Below are 24,127 nucleotides of genomic sequence, written 5' to 3'. Positions count from 1 at the left end.
GAAAATAAGAATTTTGGCCAGGGAGCTGCTGCCCCAGTATCCCGACTCCTCCCTCTTCTGTATTTCTATTCCCTTCCCTTCTCCTATTCCTCTCCCTGCCTGGCTTCCTTGCTTTCTCTTCTGCACCTCCCAGTACTTGGTGCCAGTTCAGCACCAGGGCTGGGACGCTGAGCTCAGTGGGCACAACCCTTAGCTCCTGTTACTCAGTCATGTATTTGGGTCTCTGGTTTCCACGGTAGTTTCCACACCTGTTTTTTGGGCAGCCTGTGCATATTGTCTTTGTGAGCACTGTCCCCAGCTCAGAGAAGGCCCCTCTTTTGGCAGAGCCGAGGTTCTGCCCTTTGGGCATAGCAGGATACGGCCCCAGCTGGCTTTCCTGGCCTCTTCTCTCAGCTCTCCACCCCTGACCATTTGCTGATTCCCAGCATGCCTTGGACTCTTACTGGTCACTGGCTTTCCTCATTTTGTGCCTTGGATTGGATTACTTCCTGCTCGACCTGTCAGGATCCAGCTTCATCCTTCAGAGCCAAGTGCAAACATCACTGGCTTCAGGAAACTTCCTGGTGTAGCCTCCACTGGGGCTAAAGTTTACTCCCCATCAGTTCTGCCCATGTCCACCACTCTCATAGGGACCTTCTTACCTTCTGCACCCTTCACAGTCCCTAGCTCCTTCTAGGTCCTTTCGTGAGTGCAGGCTAAGGAGGAGATGCAGGGAAAATTACATGGGCCTGTGTATCAGTTTCCTGTGGCAGCTGTAACAAATCACCACAAATGTGGTGCTCACAACTTAGAAACTTATTTTCTGACAGTTATAGAGCCCAGAATTTTGCAATTGGTATGACTTGTCCCAAAATCAAGGTGTTGGCAGGGCTGCAGACATTCTAGGAAAAGACCTAGGTCTTTCTTCTGTGGCTGTCCATGCCTCCTGGCAGCCCTTGTCTGGTACTTGACTCCAAGTCTAGGGTCTTGACCTCTCCCTACTCCATAATTTTTTTTTAAGTACCAGGGATTGAACTCAGGGGCACTTAACCACTGAGCCACATCCCCAGCCCTTTTTTGTATTTTATTTAGCTTAGCTTTGCTAAGTTTCTGAGTCTGGTTTTGAACTCGTGATCCCCCTGCCTCAGCCTTCTGAGCCGCTGGGATTACAGGCATTACAGGGTGGCCCCCCCTACTCCATCTTTACATCGCCTTTGTGTGCCAGTCTCCCCCATCTCCTCTCTTATAAGGGTATTTGTGCATTTGGGACCCCCTTGAATAATCTAGGATAATTTCCCCATCACAAGATCCTAACTTAATCACATTTGCAAAGACCCTCATCCCCCTTTGTGCCCCATAATATAAGATGACATTCACATATTAGGTTCCAGGGATCAGGAATTTCCACTTTGTATTTGTTCGGATTTCTGATTCTTTACCTCTCTGGCTTCTGAGCCCAGGAGGCACTTACTTCATAGTGACTGTGCTGAAGGTGATGATCCCATTTTGCAGACCCAACAGGCCTGTTGGCCCTTTGGAGAAAGCTTTTGAGCTTTCTGGGGAGCTATTTCTCCGACTTCCCTTTCTTTGAGATTGCTCAGCTGCAGTGGTCAGTTTCAGGTATGGAATGGCCTTCCCTCCTCACCTCCAGCAGGCTCGGCAGTGCAATCTACAGAGAAACTGGAAACCTTCCGGGTTGGCTTTCCCATGTAGGCTCTGAAAAACATCAGCTGACACTGCTTCTCTTTATAAACAAAGGCAGCCAGGCACAGTGGCTCATGCCTATAATCCCTGCGGCTCAGGAGGCTGAGGCAGGAGGATCACGAGTTCAAAGCCAGCCTCAGCAAAAAAAAGTGAGGTGCTAAGCAACTCAGTGAGACCCTGTCTCTAAATTAAAGAATACAAAAAAGGCTGGGGTTGTGGCTCTGTGGTTGAATGCCCCTGAGTTCAATCCCTAGTACCCACCCACCCCCCAAAAAAGGATTATAAATGAAGGCTTCCATTTATCCTGTTTGCTTTTAGGACACACAATGGAGGGGCTATCTCCAGGGTGCATTTGGGCAGTTGAACTTTGGGACCTGAAAAAATAGACATAACATTGTTCTGTATTTAATGTTGGCTTGGGTTCATGCTTTCTTTGAATTGGATTTGGTCATCAGGGTGTTGTTCGTCCTGTGGCTCCAGGGCATCCCCACGTCTGCAAAACGTGGCTTCTAGTTGTTCTGTAATGTTTGTAGATTCTGTTTCTGCAACTCTGCAAACTCTGTAGATAGTCCTTTGCTGATCAGGTATGTTGAAGAAAGCATATCCGATATACTGTATCAGCTTAGAATGGAGACAGTTTTCAGATTTTATTTTCATCAAGTCTCAGCAAATGCCAAAAGTTTTGCACCAAAGATTCCATAGTGTCTTGATGGGTGTAACTGCTTGATTCCTGCCTGAAGGTATTTGTGTAACATAACAGATATTGACATGGCATTTGAAACTCTTAAAAATTCTGGGCTGGAGAGGAAATAGAAAGGGAGTTCACTGCCTTTGGCTTCAGTGAGTCTAAGAAACAAGGTAAGCGTCTTTAAAAACAGTTGTGTGCCCTGTCCCATGACCCCCTTACTTGACTCCTGTTTTGGGGCCTTAGGCCACAGTGCCAGGAAGTCCAGACAGTATCATGGTCTTTCTTCCCTGGGTTGCAGCAGATGCAGAAGCTGATTGATGGGAGGCCTGTTGGAGCAACATGCATGGAGGGACATGGCCAGGTCCCTGTGGTCCTGGGCATTCTGCTTGCCATGGACTGGTGGACTTCATTTCAAGATGCCTTGCAGTTAAGTTGCTCAGTGAACTAACAGCTTTTATTTTCTCAAACAAGTAGGAGGAGAGGATGAGGATGGAGCAGAGCTTGAGGGCAGAGTCGGGGTCTGGAACAGCTGCAGGACAGGGCAGGCACAGGGTCTACTGCACTCTGGCAGGAGGAATGAGGCACCTGCTCTTCCCCCTCCACACTTGTGGCTTCTGTGCTTAAAGGACCTCAACCCAGGGGCTGGACTGGGTGGCGCAGCCTGTAATCCCTCGGGAGGTTGAGACAGGAGTATCACAGGGTCAAGCCAGCTTCAGCAACCGGGAGGCGCTAAGCAACTCAGTGAGACCCTGTTTCTCAATAAAATACAGAATAGGGCTGGGTGTTTGAGTGTCCCTGAGTTCAATCCCCAGTACCTCCACCCCCCCCCCAAAAAAAGGACTCAAGGTGTAGTGGTGGTGCATGTCTGTAATCCTAGCAACTCAGGAGGCTGAGGGAGGAAGATTGCAAGTTCAAAGCCAGCCTCAGAAACTTAGCTGGACTCTAAGGAATTTAGTGAGACCCTGTCTCAAAAAATAAAAAGGGCTGGGGATGCACTCAGTGGTTAAGTGCCCCTGAATTTAATCCCCAGTGCAAAAAACAAAAGGCTGGTCCCTTGTACCCTTTTGGGTTTCGTCTATTCAGAGAGGCCTCCCCCATTACCTAAATGTGTCAATTTTCTGTTGCTGCCATAAAGAACTGCCACAAATTTGTGACTTAAAACAATAAAAAAGTGTTATCTTCCAATTCTCATGGCCAGAAGTCCATAATGGGCCTCCCTTGGCTATAGTCCAGTGTCCACAGACTGAGTCCCTTCTGGAGGCCCTCGGGGAGAATCATTTTCTTTCTTTCTCCAGCTCATAGATGCTGCCTACCTTCCTTGGTTTGTGGCCCAGTCCTTCTTCTTCAAAGCTGGCAACATGGAGAGAGGAGCCTGCCTCCCTCTTCACTCAGGAGGACTTTTGTAATGGCACTGGGCGCACTTGGATAACCAAACCTAACCCCTTATCTTCAGGGCAGCCAATTAGCAGCCTTAATTCTTTCTACCTACAACCTTAATTTCACTTTGCCATGTAGCATAACATTCACAACTTCCAGGAATTGGGATATTAGGCATTTTTGGCCAGGGGGCATTGTTCTGTCCACCATGTGCCACCTAAACCAGGACCCCCAGCCGTCCCTCTCCCAGAGCATTTTGGTGTTTTGCATTCACAGTACTAAGCACTACTGGAGTACTTTAGTGAGTGGCTTCCCTTCAGGCCTATGTGGGTGTGTAAGGGTTGGACACTAAGCAAGGCTGTGTGTGTTGATGGCTGCATCCTTGCTTCCTGGCAGAGTGCCTAGCACCTAGGAGCACTCAGGACTCAGTGGTTGAAATAAAAATGGGGAATTTTCCAATGAGAGCTTGGCTCAATCTGCTGTGTCCATAATGCGTTTGGGGGTAGAGCAATGTAGCTAAGGATGCCAGGGCTGACCAGGGGCTGGAAGCGGCAGGTTGCTAGCTTGGCAGGCATGTAGTGAAGTATGGGAGGGTGAGTGATTAAGAACATATACTTGGAGCTTGACTGCCTGGTTCTGAATCAATATGCTGCTTCTCAGTAGCTGTGTGACCTGTGGCAAGTTATATAACTTCTCTACTAGATGAGGCCCTAGTTTCCTCCTCATCTAAAATGGGAATGATGATAATAAACGTGAATTAAATGATATCATACAAGTAAAAATTCTTAGAACTTTTCCTGGCATACATTAAGCTTCATATGTGTCAACTAATAGTAGTAGCATTGCTTATTTCGGAGTCTGAGCCTGGTGTGGTATGGAGGCAGCAGCCTAGCAGGCACACCTATGTGGGCCTGGCCTGGAAGGCATAAAACCAAGAGCTCTCCAGTGGAGCCCAGACCAGTGGAGTGTGTGGACCTATGGGAGAGCCAATTAGAGAAGAGCATAGTCACGGGAGAGCATGGCCCAGCAGAGTGGGGGGTACAGACCCTGAATGCCTTGGCCTGGAGGAAACAGAGAGGTACCTACAGTTGGTGCAATTGAGAAAGGCATTCGGCAAAGGGAACGCCAAAAGCTGGGCCTCTGGGTCCTGGGTCTCTGAAGGGGAGCATGGGGACTGAGCCCAGCTGCTGGCATGAGTTCCTGTGGGAGGGAGCACAGCCTAGCTAGCCCAGGCAGGGAAAGGGGGTTGACCAGAAGGGGAGGTGGTTGGGGAGGAGGCTGATGAATAGGGTTTGTGTTTGTTTTTGGACTTGAACAAGGTTAGGTTTTGGACTTGGCAACTTTGGGAGACCAGCAGACTTCCAGGCAAAGCCCTCTGTGGACAGGTGGGGAAGCAGGCCAGGAGCACTGGGGTGGAGCCTAGCAAGACATGGAGGTGTGCCCCAAGAGAGGTGAGGGGTACTGTGGAAAGTGTGTGCAGCTGCGTGACATGCACAGTTCTGAGACCTCTCTGACCCTGCCTCGGCTGCTGTTTGTGAGGGTCCTTGGAAATGAGGGTTGTGCAATTCCCTAGGCACCAACTGAGTGAGTGGGGAAGAGTTTCTGGAGGGAAAGGAGGAAGGGCTTTTTCTGTGCCCTTGGCAAGATCACCCTAGGTTCTGAGTCCCGCCTGTCCCACAAGCTTCTCAGTGGAAGACATGCAGACCAGAGGGGGATAGGGTCCAGCACCAGGCAGGATGGTGGCTTGGCTCAGTCAGGGACGCCTGTGTGAGTTGACATGTCACTTCCACTCTGTGGGTCTCATTTGGTATGTGAACCAGGGGTGAATATATTCCTCACAAGTCCATAGGTGATGCTGGAACAAGCCAACGGGAATCAGGGAGACACTTTTTCGGCCTTTTTTATAAAGAACCTTCCCAGCAACTAGAAGGGAAACCAGTGGAATGGGCAGGCTTGGGAGGGGCCAGCTGCAGCCAAAGACAGCTTGTTGGGGGACTCAGGCATCGGATGGGAGACTGGACCAGTGCCCTCCGAGGGCCTCTCTAGCCCAAGCATTGGGTTTGTTCAAGGGGCGAAAGGCCTTCATTCTTAGTTCTGCTTCCTCCCACCTCTAAATTTCTTCCTAAGCTCTCCCTGGGGCTCCTGGTGGCTCCCAGGCTCCTTCCATGCCTTTGCCCACCCTGTCCTGGTCTCCAGGGCTCACACCTGTTGCTCGTTCCTGACTCTTTGCTGCCCTCTAGTGGCCTCTAGTCACTCTGCCACACCAGGAATGTGGAATTGACCCCAGACACAGCAAGGATGAAACTTCACATTCGTTCATTTGTTCATTCTCCAAACATTTCCTCAGACACTGAGCACCAGTTCTGGACTAGGTGGGGTGTCTCAGACACAGCTAACTGCTGCCCTCAGGTAGCTCACAGTCTACTTGAAAAGTAAGAAAAACGTCTCTACATGCTATGCTAAGAGCTAAAACCCAAGAACGTACAAAGTGCCCAGGAGATCAGGAGAGGGGGGCCGCTGAGTCTGCTGGAGGAAATTGGGGTGGATGGGAGGAATCGGGAAGGCTTCCTGGGGGAGAGAGTCATTGGAGCTGGAACTTGAAGTGTGGGGTAGCCAGTTCAAGAAGACACTGCGGGTAAGGGACCCATGCATGAGAAGCCCCAGAGAGGCCAGAGAGCACAGGCATCCAGCAGGAGCTGTGTGGCCAAAGCCTTAGGGGTGGTGGAGGAGAAGAGCTGGGAGGGCAGGCTGGGCCTGATGGAAAAGGGCCTGTGCCCGCACCAGGCCTCACCCCCTGCAAAACTCTGGGTGCCAAGCAGCACATCTGGTAGCCTTGACAGAGGGCAGGCTCTGCCAAGGCAGATCTGGACATGAGACCGAGAGGTGAGACCACCTGTGCCCTCACAGGTAGGGAACAAGAGTCTGGAGTGACCTGATCTGGACACTGTATTTAAACTGAAGCTCCAAGGAACCCCAAAGTGACCCTGGAGTTGGGGAGAAACCAACACACCCATGCAGGCTTTCTGAGCTCTTGACTGCACTTGTGAAGGAAAAAGAAAAAAAAGGCAAAATCAAAGATTCTGGGATGGAAAGGACATGGAAGGCCCGAAGGTCCTGCTCAAATTGAGATCTGGTTTTGATTCCAGCTGCCATACAGAGCGACTTTGAAACATGGCCTTAGGACTTCTACTGTCTCTTAAAATAGGAGGCAGGGGTAGGGATGCTAGACAGAATGCTCCCGAGGGGTCTTCCTGGTCCTGCCACTCCAGGGCTGCTAAGGCAGTGGTGTCCATCCTACTGATGTTACCTCCTGGCTCGACTGAAGGGCCTGAGCCCTGTCACCTCTGTTCTAAGTGGGCAGTTCCCTTCAGATTTGGTCTCTGAAGTGATGAGGCCACAGCCCTAGGCTGTCCTGTGTGGACAAGGAATTGAAGGAAGGAGCCTGAGAATGTGCTGATCTCATGTCCCAATCTGGAAGCCCCAACCACTGCTGTGCAGACCAGGATAGACCTTCAGGGCCTTCGCACCTGGCATGGGGATTCAGAGACTTAGGAATCTGGAGCCTTGGAGCAAGCGAGGTAGCAGAGATGACCAGAATCCATTCCATCCTGGTAAGCAGTGTGTCCCCTGGGGGACTGTAGAGGTAGGGAAGGGGACATCATGGGCCCAGGCAGGTGCTGGGAAATGTTGTTTTTTCACACATGTCACACAGAAGCAGGGTCCTACCTGGGAAAGAGGGCCCTGCCCAAAGTCACGGGCTCCCTGGCCTGACCAGGAAGTGGGACGTCAGAACTGGCAGAGGACACCTTCACCTTCAGTGCTACTCCAGGTGGGGATCACATTGTAGTAGCGTCCAGCTCCATCTGATGGTGCTTGGCAGGACTCAAACCCAAGGCTGAATGTGAGGTCGCGGGGTTCCGACTGCAGCCTCCCCCTGCTGTTCCTCTACTGCTGCTTTACTTAAAAATACAAAATAAAACAACTGGCTTGTGATGGCTTTTAGGAGATTTTAAAGGATTTGCTTTAGAAGAAACTGGAATATTTGTGGAAGGTCTGAGCTTTGGGCAGATGAAGTGGGGACAGGTTGGGCTTGTTGTTCTTTCAGGGCCCCCCAAAAGGTTGGTGTACCCGGTTAGTATAGGCGGAGCACGGGAGGTACATGGTGTCCCATGGGGAATGGATGGCCTTGCTGGTCCTTGGACCTAGTCCTGAAGTCCTGATGGTCAAGTCAGATTCTGACCAGAGGTGGAGTAGACATGAATCCAAGAGATAAACCCAAAGGCTTGGACAGGGACTGCAGCTCGGTCCTCAGCTCCTGACCACCCCCCACCGCAAGTAGAAGAGACACATGACTGAGAGTTAAGTGCTGAGATTTAAACCACTCTGCTGTAAATGCTTCCAGTGCCACTTCTTGCTGAAAGACCTGCCAAGAGGGCCTCATGGCCACCCTCTCTGGGAGGAGCCAGGCCTGGCCGTGCTCTCCGGGCAGGAGTGTCCAAGCTCCGAAAAGCCCTTCGTCCTTGGACAGCAGCAGGCAGTCTGCCCGCTTGAGGCGTCCCGCCCAGCTCCCTTGTCCTGCTCTTCTTTCCTTCTACTTTTTCTCACATTATTTGTGAGTGCGTCTTAGTCCCTGGCAGACTGGAGCTCTCGGATGATGAGGTTGGTGTTCCACATGGAGCCCTGAACCAGGACGCAGGGGCCCAGAGAAGTCCCCAGCTAAAGGTCTAGGAGCTTTTCGGGAATTTACACTTTGAGGCCTGAAATTTTATTTTTTGCCTTTTGCCTGTACAATTCAAAAAGGAATCTGGAACGCTGGCATTAATTAATGTTATATGAAATGTCTACACATTGTAACATTAACTTCATTAACTACTAAATTTAAGGCTCATCAAACTTTTATTATGTTTTAAAACAATTTTTAGGTTAGATTTTTCTCCCTCTGCAAGAGTTCTAAGTCTATGCCTTGATTGCAGAGAAATCATAATTAGTCATTGATTAAATGACTTATGGCCAAATAATTTCAAAAGCAAGATTATAAAAAAATAAGTTTTTTTTTTATTTTTAGAAGAGAAATTATTATTGTGGCACATTTAATGTGCTGTAAGTTGGGGTGGCACCTCCTATAAAATGGTTCCTGGGTGGCTGGGAAGGAGGGGCTTGGGAGAGACCTGTTGACCATAATAATTAAAGCCAGGGCCTTGAGCTGATGAGGTCGGTAGCCCTCCCCCCTCCCCCTCCCCCTCCCTTCCTCCCTCCCCTCCCTCCCCTCCCTCCCCTTCCCTCCCCTCCCTCCCCTTTCCTCCCCTCCCCTTTCCTCCCCCTCGGCATAGCCTAAGGATACCTTGTCAGGCTCCTGGTGAGGGCCTACAGGGGGACACGGGTAGTAACAAGTAAGCCCAGGGACTCTGAGAACACAGAGAGGAGAATCAGGCCTAGAAAGGGGATGTCAGAATTTCTGTAGAGGGCTGGGTGCTGGCATGTTTGAGGAGCTTTTTTTTTTTTTTTAATTTTTTATTGTTGGCTGTTCAAAACATTACATAGTTCTTGATATATCATATTTCACAATTTGATTCAAGTGGGTTATGAGCTCCCATTTTTACCCCATATACAGATTGCAGAATCACATCAGTTACACATCCATTGATTTACATATTGCCATACTAGTGTCTGTTGTATTCTGCTGCCTTTCCTATCCTCTACTATCACCCCTCCCCTCCCCTCCCCTCCCCTCTTCTCTCTCTGCCCCCTCTACTGACATTCGTTTGTCCCCCTTGTATTATTTTTCCCCTTCCCCTCACTTCCTCTTGTATGTACTTTTGTATAACTCTGAGGGTCTCCTTCCGTTTCCATGCATTTTCCCTTCTCTCTCCCTTTCCCTCCCACCTCTCATCCCTGTTTAATGTTAATCTTCTTCTCATGCTCTTCGACCCTACTCTGTTCTTAGTTACTCTCCTTATATCAAAGAAGACATTTGGCATTTGTTTTTTAGGGATTGGCTAGCTTCACTTATCTCGGTCTATTCCCTAAAGACCTAAAAAGAGCATGCTACAGGGACACTGCTACATCGATGTTCATAGCAGCACAATTCACAATAGCTAGACTGTGGAACCAACCTAGATGCCCTTCAATGGATGAATGGATAAAAAAAATGTGGCATTTATACAGAATGGAGTATTACTCTGCATTAAAAAATGACAAAATCATAGAATTTACAGGGAAATGGATGTTTGAGGAGCTTTTTCAGAGAGGTTTGCTAATAGTGAAAGTGAGAAAGTGCCATTGTCCACATCAAAGAATGGGGAGGCCTGCTGCCCAGCAAAGCCTCTGAGTCATCTGTGATGCTTCCCCGGAGCAGGGGAGAGATCTGGGAGGAGACAATCCTCAGGTTTGTTGTCAGCCTGGGAGGTTTGTTGTCCACTGGGAGGTGGAGTGAGGGGAGGGAGGTGGGAGGTTGGGTGAGGAGGGCCAGGGTCCCTAAGGTTCCGAGGCTATTGCTCCTTCCAGACCCCAGCTTCAGTCTGCTGGGGCTGCTTCACTCCCTTTGGCTTAGTGGGATCTGCAGCCCCCTGTCTCTAAGACTTCATGAGCTGCAGGCCCTCAGCTGGACCAGCCACCACCTCTACCCTGAAGGTCACCCCATCTGGAATACTTCTCTCTGGTGCCTAAAGCCCTCAGGGGTAGTGAGAGCCAAGGGGAGTGTCCTGAAATGAGGCCCAGCCACCCCTGCTTATGACCTAATTCTACAACAAGCAGCCCCCGCAGCCCCCACCTGCATGGAGCTGTCCTATCTGAAGAGGGAGCACAGGCCTGTTATCCCTGCTGCCATCTGAAGTCCCTTGTCAGGTTGGAGCATTTCTGTCTCCTTCAGAGGCTAACTGAGCCCAGAGAGCTCAATCTCTTTACATTTTCCTAGTTGACTGGAGAATATTTTTAAAGATAGTTTCTAATCTTCTTGATTTCAGTAGCAATGGCTTCTGTTTTATCTCTAATTTTGTTGACTGGGTCTTCTGCTTTTTGTCGTCTTTAGTTTGTCAAGGGCTTTTCAGTCTTCTTTATGTTTTCTGGAGAGGCGCTGTGCCTTTTCAGGACACATGGCCTGCCTGCAGCAGCTGGGCCAGGACCCTGGAACTTGTGTCTCAAGTTCACCGAGCCCTGGTGCCTGGGATTGGATCCAATTGGAAGGACTCTGGGCTCAGGGAAATCGCTTGGCTTCCCTAGGCTCCCTCAGGGCTAAGGATGGCTGTCCTGACCCAGAGTCCCTCATGGCTCAGGAGAAGCCCTTCCTGCAGGGGCACCAGGGAACTCACACTTGGTTCCAGTCTATTCCTTTCTCCCTCCGCCTCATCCTCCTAGGCCCAAATTAAATACTATTGCAGGGAGCCTGCTCCCCCACCAGGGTCCTCGCCTCCCCTCAAGTGCACCCCCATGGCACCCCCGTGCTCTGCATCGGCAGGGCTGTGGTGGCCAAGTGTGCCCGTCTCCTGGTTGCTTCTGAGTCTGCCTGGAACTCCTCTCAGAATCTTCCATTGACCAGTCCCTGCATACAGTAGGTGCTCAATGGATGTGGGTGGGCTTATTTGAATACAGCGCTCACCCCCTCCTCTTGTCTGGTCCAGAGTCAAGAGTTTAGGGTGCAGTCTGTAATTAAACAGGGCTTGAGCTCCATTTAAATGCACCCCCCCCCCCATATTTGCTCCGGTTTCTTGCTGGAAGATGCTGAGACAATGGCCCTTGTTACCCTCTGTTTGAGTTATTTATTTTTTTCACTTTTCCCTCCTTCCCCTCTCAGGGGACTCGCCTCTCGCCCTCATCCCTCATGTTTTCCCTTTCACTTGACTGTCACTCTCATTGTCCTCCTGGGGCCGGGAACGCGGGGTGACAGGCAAGGGGAGCCCAACCGGGCCAGGGAGGCTGGAAATATAGTCATTAATGGGACCCACGAAGCCCAGATGTCCTCCCTGAATGCGGGTAATTTGTTTTTAATGAAAAACCACGCGGTGACCCTGAACAAATGAATTTTCTTTATAAGGAGTCTATGTGCAGAGGCTCCGAATAAAGGACCCAAAACGCAGAGGCTTAAATGGAGGGTTGAAAGAAAGAGAGGAAGAAAGAGGGAAGGAGGAGGGAAGAGCAAGAAAGAGAAAAGAGGATGGGAAGAAAAATTTTTAAATAGATAACTGTGTTATTATGTCCTTTTGGGGGGGTTGTGAGGGATTGAACTCAGGGGCACTCAACCCCTGAGCCACATCCCCAGCCCTATTTTGTGTTTTAGTAGAGGCAGAGTCTCATTGAGTTGCTTAGTGCCTCACCATTGCTGAGGCTGGCTTTGAACTCGCGATCTTCGTGTCTCAGTCTCCTGAGCTGCTGGGATTTCAGGCGTGTGCCACCGCACCCAGCTTATTATATCCTTTTGTCTCAAGAGCAATCCCAGGTCAAAAATTCCTCAGGCATTATCCTGCCAGAGCAGGATACAGGATGACAGTGGCCATTCTGAGGTCTCGTTCACGATAATGGTGAGAATATGAGCACCACTTGGCCAGAGCTGTGCCATCGCTGTGTTGCTGCATGCATCACCTCAGCGTATCCTCGCCGTAGCCTGAGGCAGGACAGGGGTTAGGAAGAGGGGTTTGCTCCAGGTCACACAACTAGTGAATAGTTGAGGCTGGATGACTTTGCCAACTTGGAGTTGGACACCGGTTAAAGTTTAGAAATTGCTTTCTCCGTGGGGCACTAGAGAAGGGTGTGGTTTGAGCAGATCTGAGAAAAGGAGAGGGTTCTTGGGTTGAAGCAAACACCATGTCACCTAGAATTAGGCACTGGGGCTTTGGGAGTAGGCAGCCTTTGCAAAAGTGCTTTGGGTGGGAGATTCCTGCAGGGGGGACTCCCGGGAATGAACCAGTGGAAAAATGGATGCAAAGAAATTGGCATTTGCCTTTCATGGCCCTGCCCTTGGCTTTGGGTGAGTCCACCCTGTAGGAGACACATGGCAGGCAGTCAGCAGAGGCCAAGATTGGGGGTGATTGTGCAGGGTGAGGCAGGGCCACACCTCACAGAGGTCTGGAGATGGCCCCTGTACATGCCACAGCTACCTCGCCCTCCACGGTGGATGGGCAGGGACTTTGCCACTGAGGACATGGCAAAGGCTAGTGCAGCGACACGGGACAAGTCAAAGCAGGAGCCAGGCTGGCCCTCTTTCTGGGCAGTAGCCTGCCCTCTTGTCCCCGCTCACCCCCAGTTCCTTCCTGAAGCAAGTAAGAGAAGCATTTTTGTCTTTCTTCCTTCTATAGACTTGGTAATAATGGGATGGTCTCAACCAAGTCAGGACTCCTCATCCCACCCTGCTCTGTATCCCTGAGTCCAGATCCCTTCCCCAGGCCTGGGACCTGGCCTCCTCAGGGACTTCAGCTACCCTGCTCCAGGGGATGCAGACAGTGGCCTCCCTGGCCCAGGCCTGGCAGAGGGTCAGCCTGAGCCCCACATCATGCCCAGGTGCTAGCTCCCTCCCCGCTCTTCCCCCACAGTCAGGTAGCTGGACAAAAAGGAATGATTGTTTTCTTTTCCTGGGTTCAGCTTCCCTCTGGAAGTTGTGACCCAGTTAGAAAATCAAACAAATAGAAAAATCTGACCAGGACCCCAGCTAAGGTCACAGAGCTTGGGCTTCTATCTAGGCCTTTGCCTCACAGCCCCTGAGTGAGTCCCGGCTCCCTCAGACACCAGGAGCGGACCTTCTTCCCTCTGTAATTGGTGATTTATTCCCCACTGACTTCCAAAATGGATTTGAGGCAGCTTCTTGACCTTTCAATAACATCGGCCCGACCTGAAATCCCCATCATAAAATAGGAGTGCTGCCGGTGTTCTACGCGGAGGCCCAGGAGTGGACACTCGCCCACCCCCAGCTCCACAAGTGGACTGACTGGCCTTTGACGGCGTGGCACCACGGAGCTGTCCTGCCCAGCCCTGCCCTGGAGCGGCCACTCGTCCCTGCTGGGAACTGGGAGTGACTTGGAAGCAGTTTCCCTCTGGATGCACTCCAAGAGCATGCTTCCCAAATTACCTTCAATCAAAAGGAAGATCACCAGGAAAACTGGGGCAAATTGTGATTTCTACTGTGGATAATTATAAATACCGGGATGGGTTGCCAATTGGCAAATAAACTCCTCTGGTGGAGTCTTGGATTAATCGCACCACCAGCGAGCCGACTGGCCCAGATCTCTCTCGATTGTCCTCATTTTTGGATCCCTTCTAGTCTCCTTCTCCCTCCCTCTTCCCTTTCTTCTTCCCTCCTCTCCTCCTCCACTCATTCTGTCATTCATTCATTCATTCACCAGACGATCCGATCCCTCAGCTTCTCCTCAGTGCTGAGCCCAGTCCATAGTCTAGGCACAGACATGATGGAATGGATTTCTCAAAACCCAGGCACAGCGATGAGGAGAACCGTCTGTGTTACCTGCTCCGAATGGAGAGAGAACAGCTTGATTGTGGCAGTTTTACTAGACCCCAGGCTCAGGGACGAGACAGAGACTTCTGGGGACATAAACAGGGAGAGGTTTTGGGGAAGCAGCAGGGATCTGTGGCCTAACCCAGAGCCAGCTCCAGCCAGCTCACCCAGGGCCTCCCTGGGAGGCCTCTGAGGGAAGCCTGGCCCCTGGGAATCTCTATCCCAGAAGCTGGGGCCAGACTCTTGTGTACAAACAGGGGGCTCGGTACTTAGGAGCGGGGAGGGGCAGGGAGCTGCCCTAAATGGCTGCCTGCTTTGGAAATTTCTATGCATTTGTAATAACAAAATTACCATAATTTGCTCGTTAACGCAGCTAGATCAGTCAAGCATTGTTCCATCTCAGGCGGGCGGGGAGGCCTAGCGCCTCTCTCTGCACACTCCACACACCCCAGCCAGCCTGCCAGCCCGTTAGAGCGCTAGAAATTAGCATGCAAATGGTCCTAATTCGGTGGGCGAGCTGTCAGGCAGCGCCTCTCCGGCCTCGTCTCTGTGAAGGCCCTGACAGCCCGGCTCCGGCGCCGGCCCACCCTCCTTGCTCCAGCCAGGAGGGGCTCCGAGGGGCACCTCCAGACTGACAGCTTGGCGGCCTCCCTCCCTCCGTCAGCGCCATCAGGCCTGGCGGCGGGCTCCCCGGGGAGCAGGCAGGGCCTGCCACCATGCCGGTGGAGGAGGTGGGCAGGCGGTGGGCTGTGGGGGAGGCTGGCCCACGCTTGGGGCCACCAGCCTTGGCTGGCCTGGGGCAGGGGGCCAGCGTGAGGGTGGCGTGGTGGCCCCCTGGCTCAGGGACTCTCCCAGCTGGTGGGTTCTGGGTGGCCCGGGGGACTTGGGGGCACCTTCTCCTACCTGCACATCCGCAAAGACCAGGTTCAAGTCCTGCTAAGCTCTCCCCCTTCTTTGTCTCCCAGGCCTGACTTAGCATACCCTGCCCTGCACCCAGAACCTCTGTGCACGGAATTCCTCAGGGTGGAGGGTGGGGGACTGGGTGGCGGGGGTGGCATGTGCAGGACACCGCAGCCCAGCACTCAGTACTCTTGGGCAGTGGAACTGTCCCCGGGTTTGCCAGGCTCTGAGGGAAGGCGGTTTCCTAAACATCCCTGGCCCTCGGTCTGTACCTTTGTGGGGGAGGGTGCACCGTGGCTTCTTCCAGGGATGTGGAGAGGGGCAGTGAAGGGGCTCTGCTTCACAACTGTGATGACATTTACTTGGATCTTCCCTGCTAACTCTCCATTCTCCCACCTGTGACGTCCACTGCTGCCCCACAAGGTCAGGTTGGGTTGGTGTTGTCCCAAGCCACAGAGGAGGGAGCTGAGGAGCGCTGGCTTCCTCTTTGTAACTTTTCTGAGCAGCAGCATCAGGATAAAGGCCCCTAGTCTTGATGAGCCTTTTGTTTGTTGAGTTGGAGTCTCTATGTTGCTCAGGCTGACCTTGAACTCCCATGAGTGTGTGTGTGTGTGTGTGTGTGTGTGTGTGTGTGTGTTTGGGGGTGGGGGAGGCAGTGCTGGGGATCGGACCCAAGCACACACACCACCCCCACATATGCTAGGCAAGTGCTCTGCCACTGAGCCACACCCCAGGCCTCAGAGCCCTGCGAACAGGAGACAGTGCAGGCCCAGAGAGCCAGATCAGGCCTCTGCCTGGAGTGCAACCCAGGCCTCACTCCTGAACTGTGCCGGCCTCCCTCAGTTCCTGCGAAGGGCGTGACCGTCCCACCTTGTGATGATTTATGCCTCCTGCTGTGCCTGACACATCCTTGGTACCAAATAAATGCAGGTTGAAAGGACAGAACTCAGGTGGGAGCAGGTATGGCTGTCTTTGAAGGTCTGCTGTATCTGTCTGTATGCTCTCCTCCTCGTCTGTGCCAGCAGAAAGCAGCAGCTACTGTGAGAGTGAGAGTTGATACCATAGAGCTTATCTTGAACCTTCCCTGAGGCTGTTCCCAGGCCACTTCTCAGGACCTTGTTCCTCCCTTCTCATAAGTGGATACAGCCTCCTGCTAAGATTCAGAGTTTGGTGAGTGAAGAGCGGGCTAGATCTCAATCTTCATTTGCCCAATTGGCTGGCTGCAATTGTGCAGTGAACAACCCAGCCATCCCTACATGGCTGTCCTGCCCGACCCCCATCTGTTTTTAGGGCATCTTATTGGGTCTTTTAGACCTTCAGCTAAGTGGAGAGGTAAAAACCCTGAGAAATTCAGAACCTCAGCTGCTTCTGGCTCCCTAGGGGAAAAGAGGAGGCCTCACAGCCTGAGTTTCTGCTGTGTGGCAGAATCACTCACCATGCAGCATGGAGCCTGTCTCGGGGCAGATGCTGGGACTGTTTGAGGAGCTGCTCCGAGTAGCCTGCGGCCTGAGCTAGGAAACAAGCCCACGAATGTGCAGGTGTGAACCCGCAGCCATTCAGCCTGCTGGACACCAAACACCTTGAGCCAGGGCTGGCTTTTCCTTCCCATGTGACCTTTTCCCCAGCTACCCTTTTGGCTTGTGTATTTAGGGTCATGGGAAGAGACAGACAGAACCTCAGGGTTCCAGGGAACCGACTTCTTAAATAGCTGCTGTTGGGCTGTCCAGAATGTCTTTTGAAGAGGAAAAGTTCTGCCAATCACAGGATCCCTGGCACTATGGGAACTTCTCAGAGGCACATCTGTTCCCACCCCAGGGAGCCCTGCTGGGGACTTCTGAAATTCCCCTGATGAGGCAAACTCCATTTCTGCTGGAGGAAGCATTGCCACAGCTCCCCCTAGTGGACAAGCAGGATGCCTCGCCCTGCCTTCCTGAGTGCGGCAGGACAGGTGCCCGTTTACCCAGCTTCCCCATCCATGCTCTCAGAATCCTACCACATCAAGGCAACCCTGCTGCGGCTTTTGTGATAGGCTCAGTGAGAGGAAGGGGCTGGCCCAAGGTCATGCAGAACCAGGAATAGAATCCAAGGTACTTTTCCTTCTACTCAACAGCCCCACCCTGTGAGCATCCTTGACTTTGGTCAGTTGATCTCTGCTTACATGGCCACATCCCCTTCGCAGTCCAGCGGTTTCCACTCTGTGGACAGGTCGATCTTTAAATCTCTATTTACAGTGGCCTTCCTCCCACCCTTGCCCCCTTCAGTCCTTCCCAACATGACAGCCTAGGTAGGCTGAGTCAGGCCATGTCCTTTGCTCACTCAGAGTACAAGCCACTGTCCTTCCATGATCGCCTGACCACTTCCCTCCCTAATCTCACCTCTCTCCCTCCCTCTCACTTCTCTTCTCCAGCCACACAGTCCTCCTTGCTGTTCTACCAACATACCACCCACACACCTGCCTCAGGGCCTTTGCACTTGCTGTTCTCTCTGCTTGGAGTGCTCTTCCCACAGATATTCACATTGCTAACTCTCACCTCCTTTTGCTTTTTATTCAAAAGTCACCTTCTCAGAAAAGTCATCCACTCTAGAATTTTACCTCCTCCCCAATGTTTCTTATTCTGTCTCCTGCTTTATGTCTTCTCCTTAACACACCATCTAGCATACTGTATGCTTTGTTTTAACTTAATTGTCTTGTTCATTGTCTGTAGCACTAGAACATAAGCTGACAGAGGGTGGGCCTGTTGTCTGTTTTTATTGGGGACTGTGTCCTCAGTGTTGAGCAGTAGGCACTCAGACAGTATCTGGGGAATGGACAGGTAAAGTGGACACACAGTGGGTCTCCCCAGCACACATGTGGGGCTCTCCCACTGCTCTGCATGTGTTCCCGTGGGTGGTGTCTCCACTCCTCCTTCCTTGTCCTCCCCAAGACATCTTCCTTTCCCAAAGCTGCCTTTTTGCCAGGTCTGTGGACTGGCTGACACAGAGGAAAGTGTCAGTTGAACAGATTTCCTTCAGCACAGCCAACTTGAGGGCAACCTCCTCACTGTGCTCCTGGGGAAACTGAGGCTTGGACAGGGAAGGCCTTGCTCCAGTAAGTTGGTGGTAGAGATAGGACTGCATCAGGGCTCCAGCCTTGGGAGTTGTGTGGACCGTGCTGAGGGGTGGTCCTATTTCAGCTCCCTCCACAGAACCCGTGCCTGGTCAAGCTCTCTGGCAATGGTGGCACCTGCCCCAATGTCCTGACTGGAGTCCACCCACATGAGCCAGCCTTTCTTGGTGGTTAGCCTGCAGTGGCCAGCACTCTTGGAGCTTTGCTTTCCTAGGGGCTCTACTTCAGGGGACTGACACCAGTGTTCCCCTGAGGATGCTGGGAAACTCTTCAGCGTGGATCAGTGCTCCTCAAACTTTGTCACTCATGTCACTGGGGATCATCTCACAGAGCAGATTGTGGCTCAGTAAGTCTAGACCAGCCCAGGATGCTGCGTTTCTAAGCATTCTCAGGTGAGGGTGATGCCACACAGCCTGAGGACCAGTCCCTGTCCACTGGCTCTCAAACTCACTGTGCACTGGGATTGCCTCCAAGTCTAGACCAGTAATACCTGTGAACTCCAGTCCCCGTGAACCATCTGGGGTGTGGCCTGGTATTCTGGAGTTTTCCAGGCTCCCAGATGGTTCCAAGGTTTGAGACCCACTGGCTGGGAACACTGCACATGGCTCCTGCCCCTGGGCAGCTCTGCAGTGGGGGACAGTAAAACTTAAAGAGGAAGAGATGTGTTGGCAGGGGAGGAAGGGTAAGGAGGGGTGGCACTCCCAGTCAGCTTTGGGAAGGAGAGCCCCAAAGAACGGCACAGGTGTAAAGACACTGAAAGAGGCTGCTGAAGCCAAGGCCAGCATCAGGGAGGGATGGAGAGCCCCAGAAGCCTAAGACAGGAGTGACCAAGAAAACCAAAGCAAGTGGCCACCCTGAGAGTCCCTGATCTTTGACCTCCCTCTTGATCTGGACTCTGATGGAAGAAATAACTCCCCTCCGTCCTGCCTCTAGTACTTGTCTCAGTGCCGGTCCCCAGCCACCCAGGGCGCAGGTAATTTATGTGTGTGTGGCTCCCTCCTGCAGACCGCGGGCTCTCCGTGGGCAGGGACCGTGTCTGATTCATCTCCCCCTCCCCAGCCCGGGCCCTGCTTGCTGGGGGCAGGAAAGGTGTACAGAATGAAGTGCGTTCCTGGGGCACAGTGGGGCTTGGAGCCTCGGTGCGGCCGAGTTGCCGGCGCGCCATGAAGCCGGCACAATGTGGGAGTAATTGTGGAGGTAAATCTTGTCTGGTCTCCTCGCAAACACTTGGTGAGGCATTCCATAAATATGTCAGCAGCAGCATTAAAATTTGATGGCAGGCGGTGCAGGTCGGGACTAGCACTGTGACTTCCCAGCAAGGTATGACACCTTCACCTCCGTCTCATTAGTCAGCCACGGGCGTTCAGGCCAGCAGAGCCGGGGGAGGCAGTTTCTTCAGAAGAGGACCCCTGGCTGCTCTGAGGAACAGGCCAAGGTCAAGGCCGCGGAAAAGTAAGTCAGCTCCGGGCCAGCCTTGAGCTGGAGGAAGGAGTCCCTATAGGCTTTGGGGCTATGTGGGGACATTACTGGGTCCCTGTACTGGAGAGTCCTGGTCTGGTGACAGGGGCTGGGGACTTGTTTCATCTTTGTAGTCGACCTGGTGGAAATTGTCTATTTGCCCACAAAAAAGACCTCACAGAACACTCTGAAAAGGTGGGTGGTTGGACTCTTGATTTAAACAGAGGGTCATCTGCATAGGAGTGGCGGGGGTGGTGGGGGCTGCAGAGCACAGTGTTCCTCAGCACAGAAAGAGCAGACACCAACCAATCTTGTCTTCCTACCATGTCACCATTGTCTACTTGGGGAAACTGAAGCTAAGTGAACCTGGAAGGGATGTGCCCAAAGCCACACTGTGATTGAGACGCAGTGAGATCAAGGGCCCTGACGCCCTCCTAGTGTGAGGCTTTCTTTCCTCAGTCAAGAATTTTAGACACTTCCCAGCTTGGGAGGCTGAGGCAGGAGGATTGCAAGTTCCAGGACAGCATCAGCAATTCAGTGAGGCCCTAAGCAACTTAGTGAGACCCTGTATCAAAATTAAAAAAAAAAAAAAAAAAATTTAAAGGGCTGGGGATGTGGCTCAGTGGTTAAGCACCCCTGGGTTCAATCCCTGGTACCAGAAAAAGAAAATTAGATACTTGTTGAAATATAAGAAATACATCTAGAACTATAATTTTTGTTTAAAAAGAAAAGCCCCAGTGTACCCATTTTTTCCAACAGTCACACAAAGGATGGAGGTAAATATGGAATATCCCCTTCACATTTGTATGACACTTTTTAATTCACAAAGGGCTTTGAAACGCATCAATATTTCTTATTCCTGTGAGTGTCCTAATAGCCACTGCAGATGAGGAGCTTATGTTCAGAGAGTTAAAGTGACTTCGCCCTACCACGAGGTGCTGGTGGGCTTTGACCAGGACCGACTGGCTCCATGTCCAGGAGTCTTCCACTGCCTCTCAGGTACCAAGCCCTCACATGGGAAGCCAGGGAGCACAGAGGACAGGAGGGGGGTCCCACAATCCTCAATGACCTGAGGACCTCCCCGTAACCCCACCTCTTGAAATTCCAGAGCACCTCCAGCAGCTCCATTGCAGGGACCAAGCCTTGAACAGGGGCCTTCAGAGGAGCCTTCGATATCCAGCTCTAGCACCAGGACACACTGCAGCCTGCTGGACTGGCTTTTTGCTTGGGATGAGCTGGGGACTCCCTTCTATGCACTTCAACACTTCAGAAAATAGCTTGGGCTGGTGTGTAGAACCCTCTAAATGTTTCTAGTGACCCTCTAAATGTTGAAGTTTGAATATCCTTTGAGGCCCAGATTGCAATCACTTCCTACAGGAAGCCTTCCTGGATACTTTAGCTGAATGAATGAATGTATCACAACTTTCACTCTGTTTCTGAATCCACTTGCCCTTTACTGCCACCCCCATGTCTTGTCTGGATCTAAGAATCACTTTCAATACAGGGAGTCCCCAGAGCATGGAGGCCTGGGTTTGTCTACTGTGTATCCCCCTGGAGTCCAGCACAGAGCTCTGAATGGAGTCAAGCCACCCTGAATGCCAAATGGAATGCATTGACTAAAATCAAGCCCATTGGGGCTGGGGTTGTGGCTCAGTGGTAGAGCGCTTGCCTAGCATGTGTGAGGCACTGGGTTTGATTCTCAGCATCACATATAAATAAGTGAAATAAAGATCCATCAACAACTAAAAAAAAAAAAGCCCATCACCAATAAAAGTAAAAAGATCCCCAAGTCAGAAATGTAATATAAGTTTTCTCCAAATGCAGTGTGTGTGGTCCGTGAGGAATCTTAGAACTTTGCGGAGTGGGGAGACAGTGTTACTTTCTACCACAACCAACTTTTTAATCATGCATTCCAACTCCAATGCTACTCTGAGTAGCTCCAAGAAAAGTGTGTTCTGACAGTTGGTTGGAATGAATCCAGCTTAGGCCGGATGCACAAGAACCTCGTGAGTTTATTAAGCATCCATCACGGATACGTGAGCTGGATTTTCTTGGGAATACAATTCAATGTTATCCCACCTGAATGTGGAACCTGGAGTCTAGAGGGTGAGGCTATGAGACGGGGGCTTCTGGTACCTCAAAGAAACTCTTCAGGTTTCCAGGATGAGCATCTTCCAGTGGTAAAATGGGTGCAGAGAAAAGGCTCTAAGAAAAACCTAGAACTTTCTTATCTTTCCAAGCCAGCTTTAGCCTGGTCTGGGCTATAACTACCAGTAATGTTTTTGCTCCTTCCTTTTTAAAGTTTTTACTCCTGTGCTCTTTTGAAGTGATCCAAAATTAGTGCTTTATTATGTGTCAGGGGAGGTCTGTCAAGGTCTGGGGTAGGCGGTGTGCCGAGCCCTTTGGAGACCATCCGTCCTGAGCCCCTCTTCACAAGTGGCACCTGCACTGTGGTTCCTGCAGCAGACCTAGCCCCTTTGCCTCTCTGTATTGTACTGGATTCCTCTGCAGGGATCAAGGACTCCTCGCACAGATTCCAGCACAATTCTTCCAGCATGAATTTCATGACCTGTTTCCATTCTGATTCTGACTGGGGCTGGCTCAAGGGACTATTGGGCACTCCTAGTGCTTACTCGGTCAGCATGTGTATTGGAGGCCGGGCCCTATGTTGGGGCTGGAAGGGGCTATCAGGGTCCATCTGTCACAGACGGTCAGCCTTGCTTCCTGGCCTTGAGGAGGATACAGACTCAACAGCAGGGGAGGCTAGATGGGGTCACAAATGACCCAGAGCCTGGCTAGAGAATGTAGTGATAGCCCAGGGTTGGGCAATCAGGGAAAAATGGGGAATGCCCTCAGCAGGACAGTTGATTCAGAAAGGCTTCCTGGAGGAGATAGTATTGACAAATTGGAGGTCTTGACAAATTGGAAACTGAACATGAGGAGGGAAAGAAGGTGGCATTTCAGATGAAAGGAACAACAGATGAAGAGGACCATGTGGCACACGCATGGGGAACACAGGTCGTGTGGAGCCCTGGGACCTGGCACAAGGCAGGAGATAGTGACTGGGAAGGTCCATGGTAGCAGACCTGAAAGGCCTTCAATCGTGAGCCTTCTTGGGTGTTGGTCCTAATGAGTGTGCCACTTATGGGCACTCCAGCCTGGGTGTACCAATGCTCTAGGAGCTGGCATGCCAGATGCTGAGGTCTCTCTTGTCTGACCCCCACACAAAAATCAGGTGTTACCCAGCACCCTGTGAGTCTGCAGGGATCATTTGCCTATTTTCCTGCCCACTGTTTGCTTAGATACTGACAGGAGGGGACAGAATTTTGGAATAAGACCACAGCAAAACAGTGTATGAACAGTGGACCAGAACTGATTAAAATATGCCACAGATAGCCACAGTCTCTGGTGGAGATGCCTACAACGGCCAGGCAGGCCACAGGATAAAAGAAGTCAGCCTTGTGGCCAGGACAAGATAGAAATTGCCTGGTCTGTGACTAATGACACACTGTTCCTTCAAAACACTGGACAGCCATCAATCTGTGTCGATGGACATCATGTGGCCCAAAAGCTCCAGTTCTTGCCTCTGATGGACTGTCAGCTGGTAGATGTGGGGGTACCCTGTGGCCTAGGGCAGGGGCACTGTCAGGCAGCAGGGAATCACCAGAGGTTCCCTACATTAAAGTTTTCATAGGTGGAGACAAAAGGAAATGGGCATAGCAGCTTCTTCTTTACAGAGGACAAAACTGAGGCCCAGAAAGGTCACTAAGCTGCCTCACAGCTGGCCAGTGACAGAGTCTCACGTGGGTTGGCCCTGGTCTCTACCCAGTGTCCCTGTGACCTACCCAGTGCTACTCTTCAGCCACAAAGTCTATGGCTCTCCCCGAGAAACAGAAACGAGAAGCATTGTGTATTCTCCCCCTCATGCTCGCCCTCTCTCTTGGTTTTTCTCTTCCCTGTTTTTCTGAAGGCCTTCATGGCTGGCCTGAGCTGGTGGGAGAAGAGGTTTTTCCCAGCGATGGATCGATGTGCAGTGTGCTGGGCTGTCGGGGTTGACAGGGCTGACCTTTACTGAGCTCAGGTTTTCATCTCCCTTTTGGGAGCTCAGGAAGGTCTTGTTGTGTAGAGAGGGAGGGCGAAAAGCCTCGGCCTTCATGGGCCCAGGCTGTGGGCCTTCCTGTCTATAGTGAAGACGGGAGGGGAAGCCTCCTGCAGGTCGTTTATATGAATCTTTTCCATGCACACCATTTTCACAGATGAGAAAACTGAGGCTTGGTGAGAATTGGCTTGCTCAAGCTCATTCAGAGGGCCCCAGAATCCAGAGTGTATGTATATATACATTATGCATATTATGTATACCCATATATGTATGTATCCTGCCTATATGTACATTATAGATAATAGTTTAAACTATTGAATATAGTGCTGTGTGGATGTATAGATCTATTTGTTAAATAGACATGTTGTGAAAGGCCAT

At 51.4% G+C, this 24,127-nt stretch overlaps 1 protein-coding gene across 3 annotated transcripts in view; it reads left to right on the top strand.

Annotated features, from left to right (window-relative positions):
• Positions 1 to 24,127, top strand: part of Pax5 (paired box 5) — a 194,812-nt gene that overhangs the window by 148,671 nt on the left and 22,014 nt on the right. The window contains exon 9 of one of the 3 annotated variants that reach the window (XM_027931012.2): positions 13,589 to 13,955. The exons of the other annotated variants lie outside the window; for them this stretch is intronic. Within the exon in view, the coding sequence (XP_027786813.2) occupies positions 13,589 to 13,749 (161 nt within the window). The 3' untranslated portion in view covers positions 13,750 to 13,955. Of the gene's footprint in view, positions 1 to 13,588; positions 13,956 to 24,127 lie in introns of those variants that run through there. 3 annotated transcript variants of the gene reach the window in all.

The sequence above is a fragment of the Marmota flaviventris genome, chromosome 13, assembly GCF_047511675.1.
Source record: "Marmota flaviventris isolate mMarFla1 chromosome 13, mMarFla1.hap1, whole genome shotgun sequence".
Classification (NCBI taxonomy): domain Eukaryota; kingdom Metazoa; phylum Chordata; class Mammalia; order Rodentia; family Sciuridae; genus Marmota; species Marmota flaviventris.
This window is presented reverse-complemented; position numbering and strand designations above follow the sequence as displayed.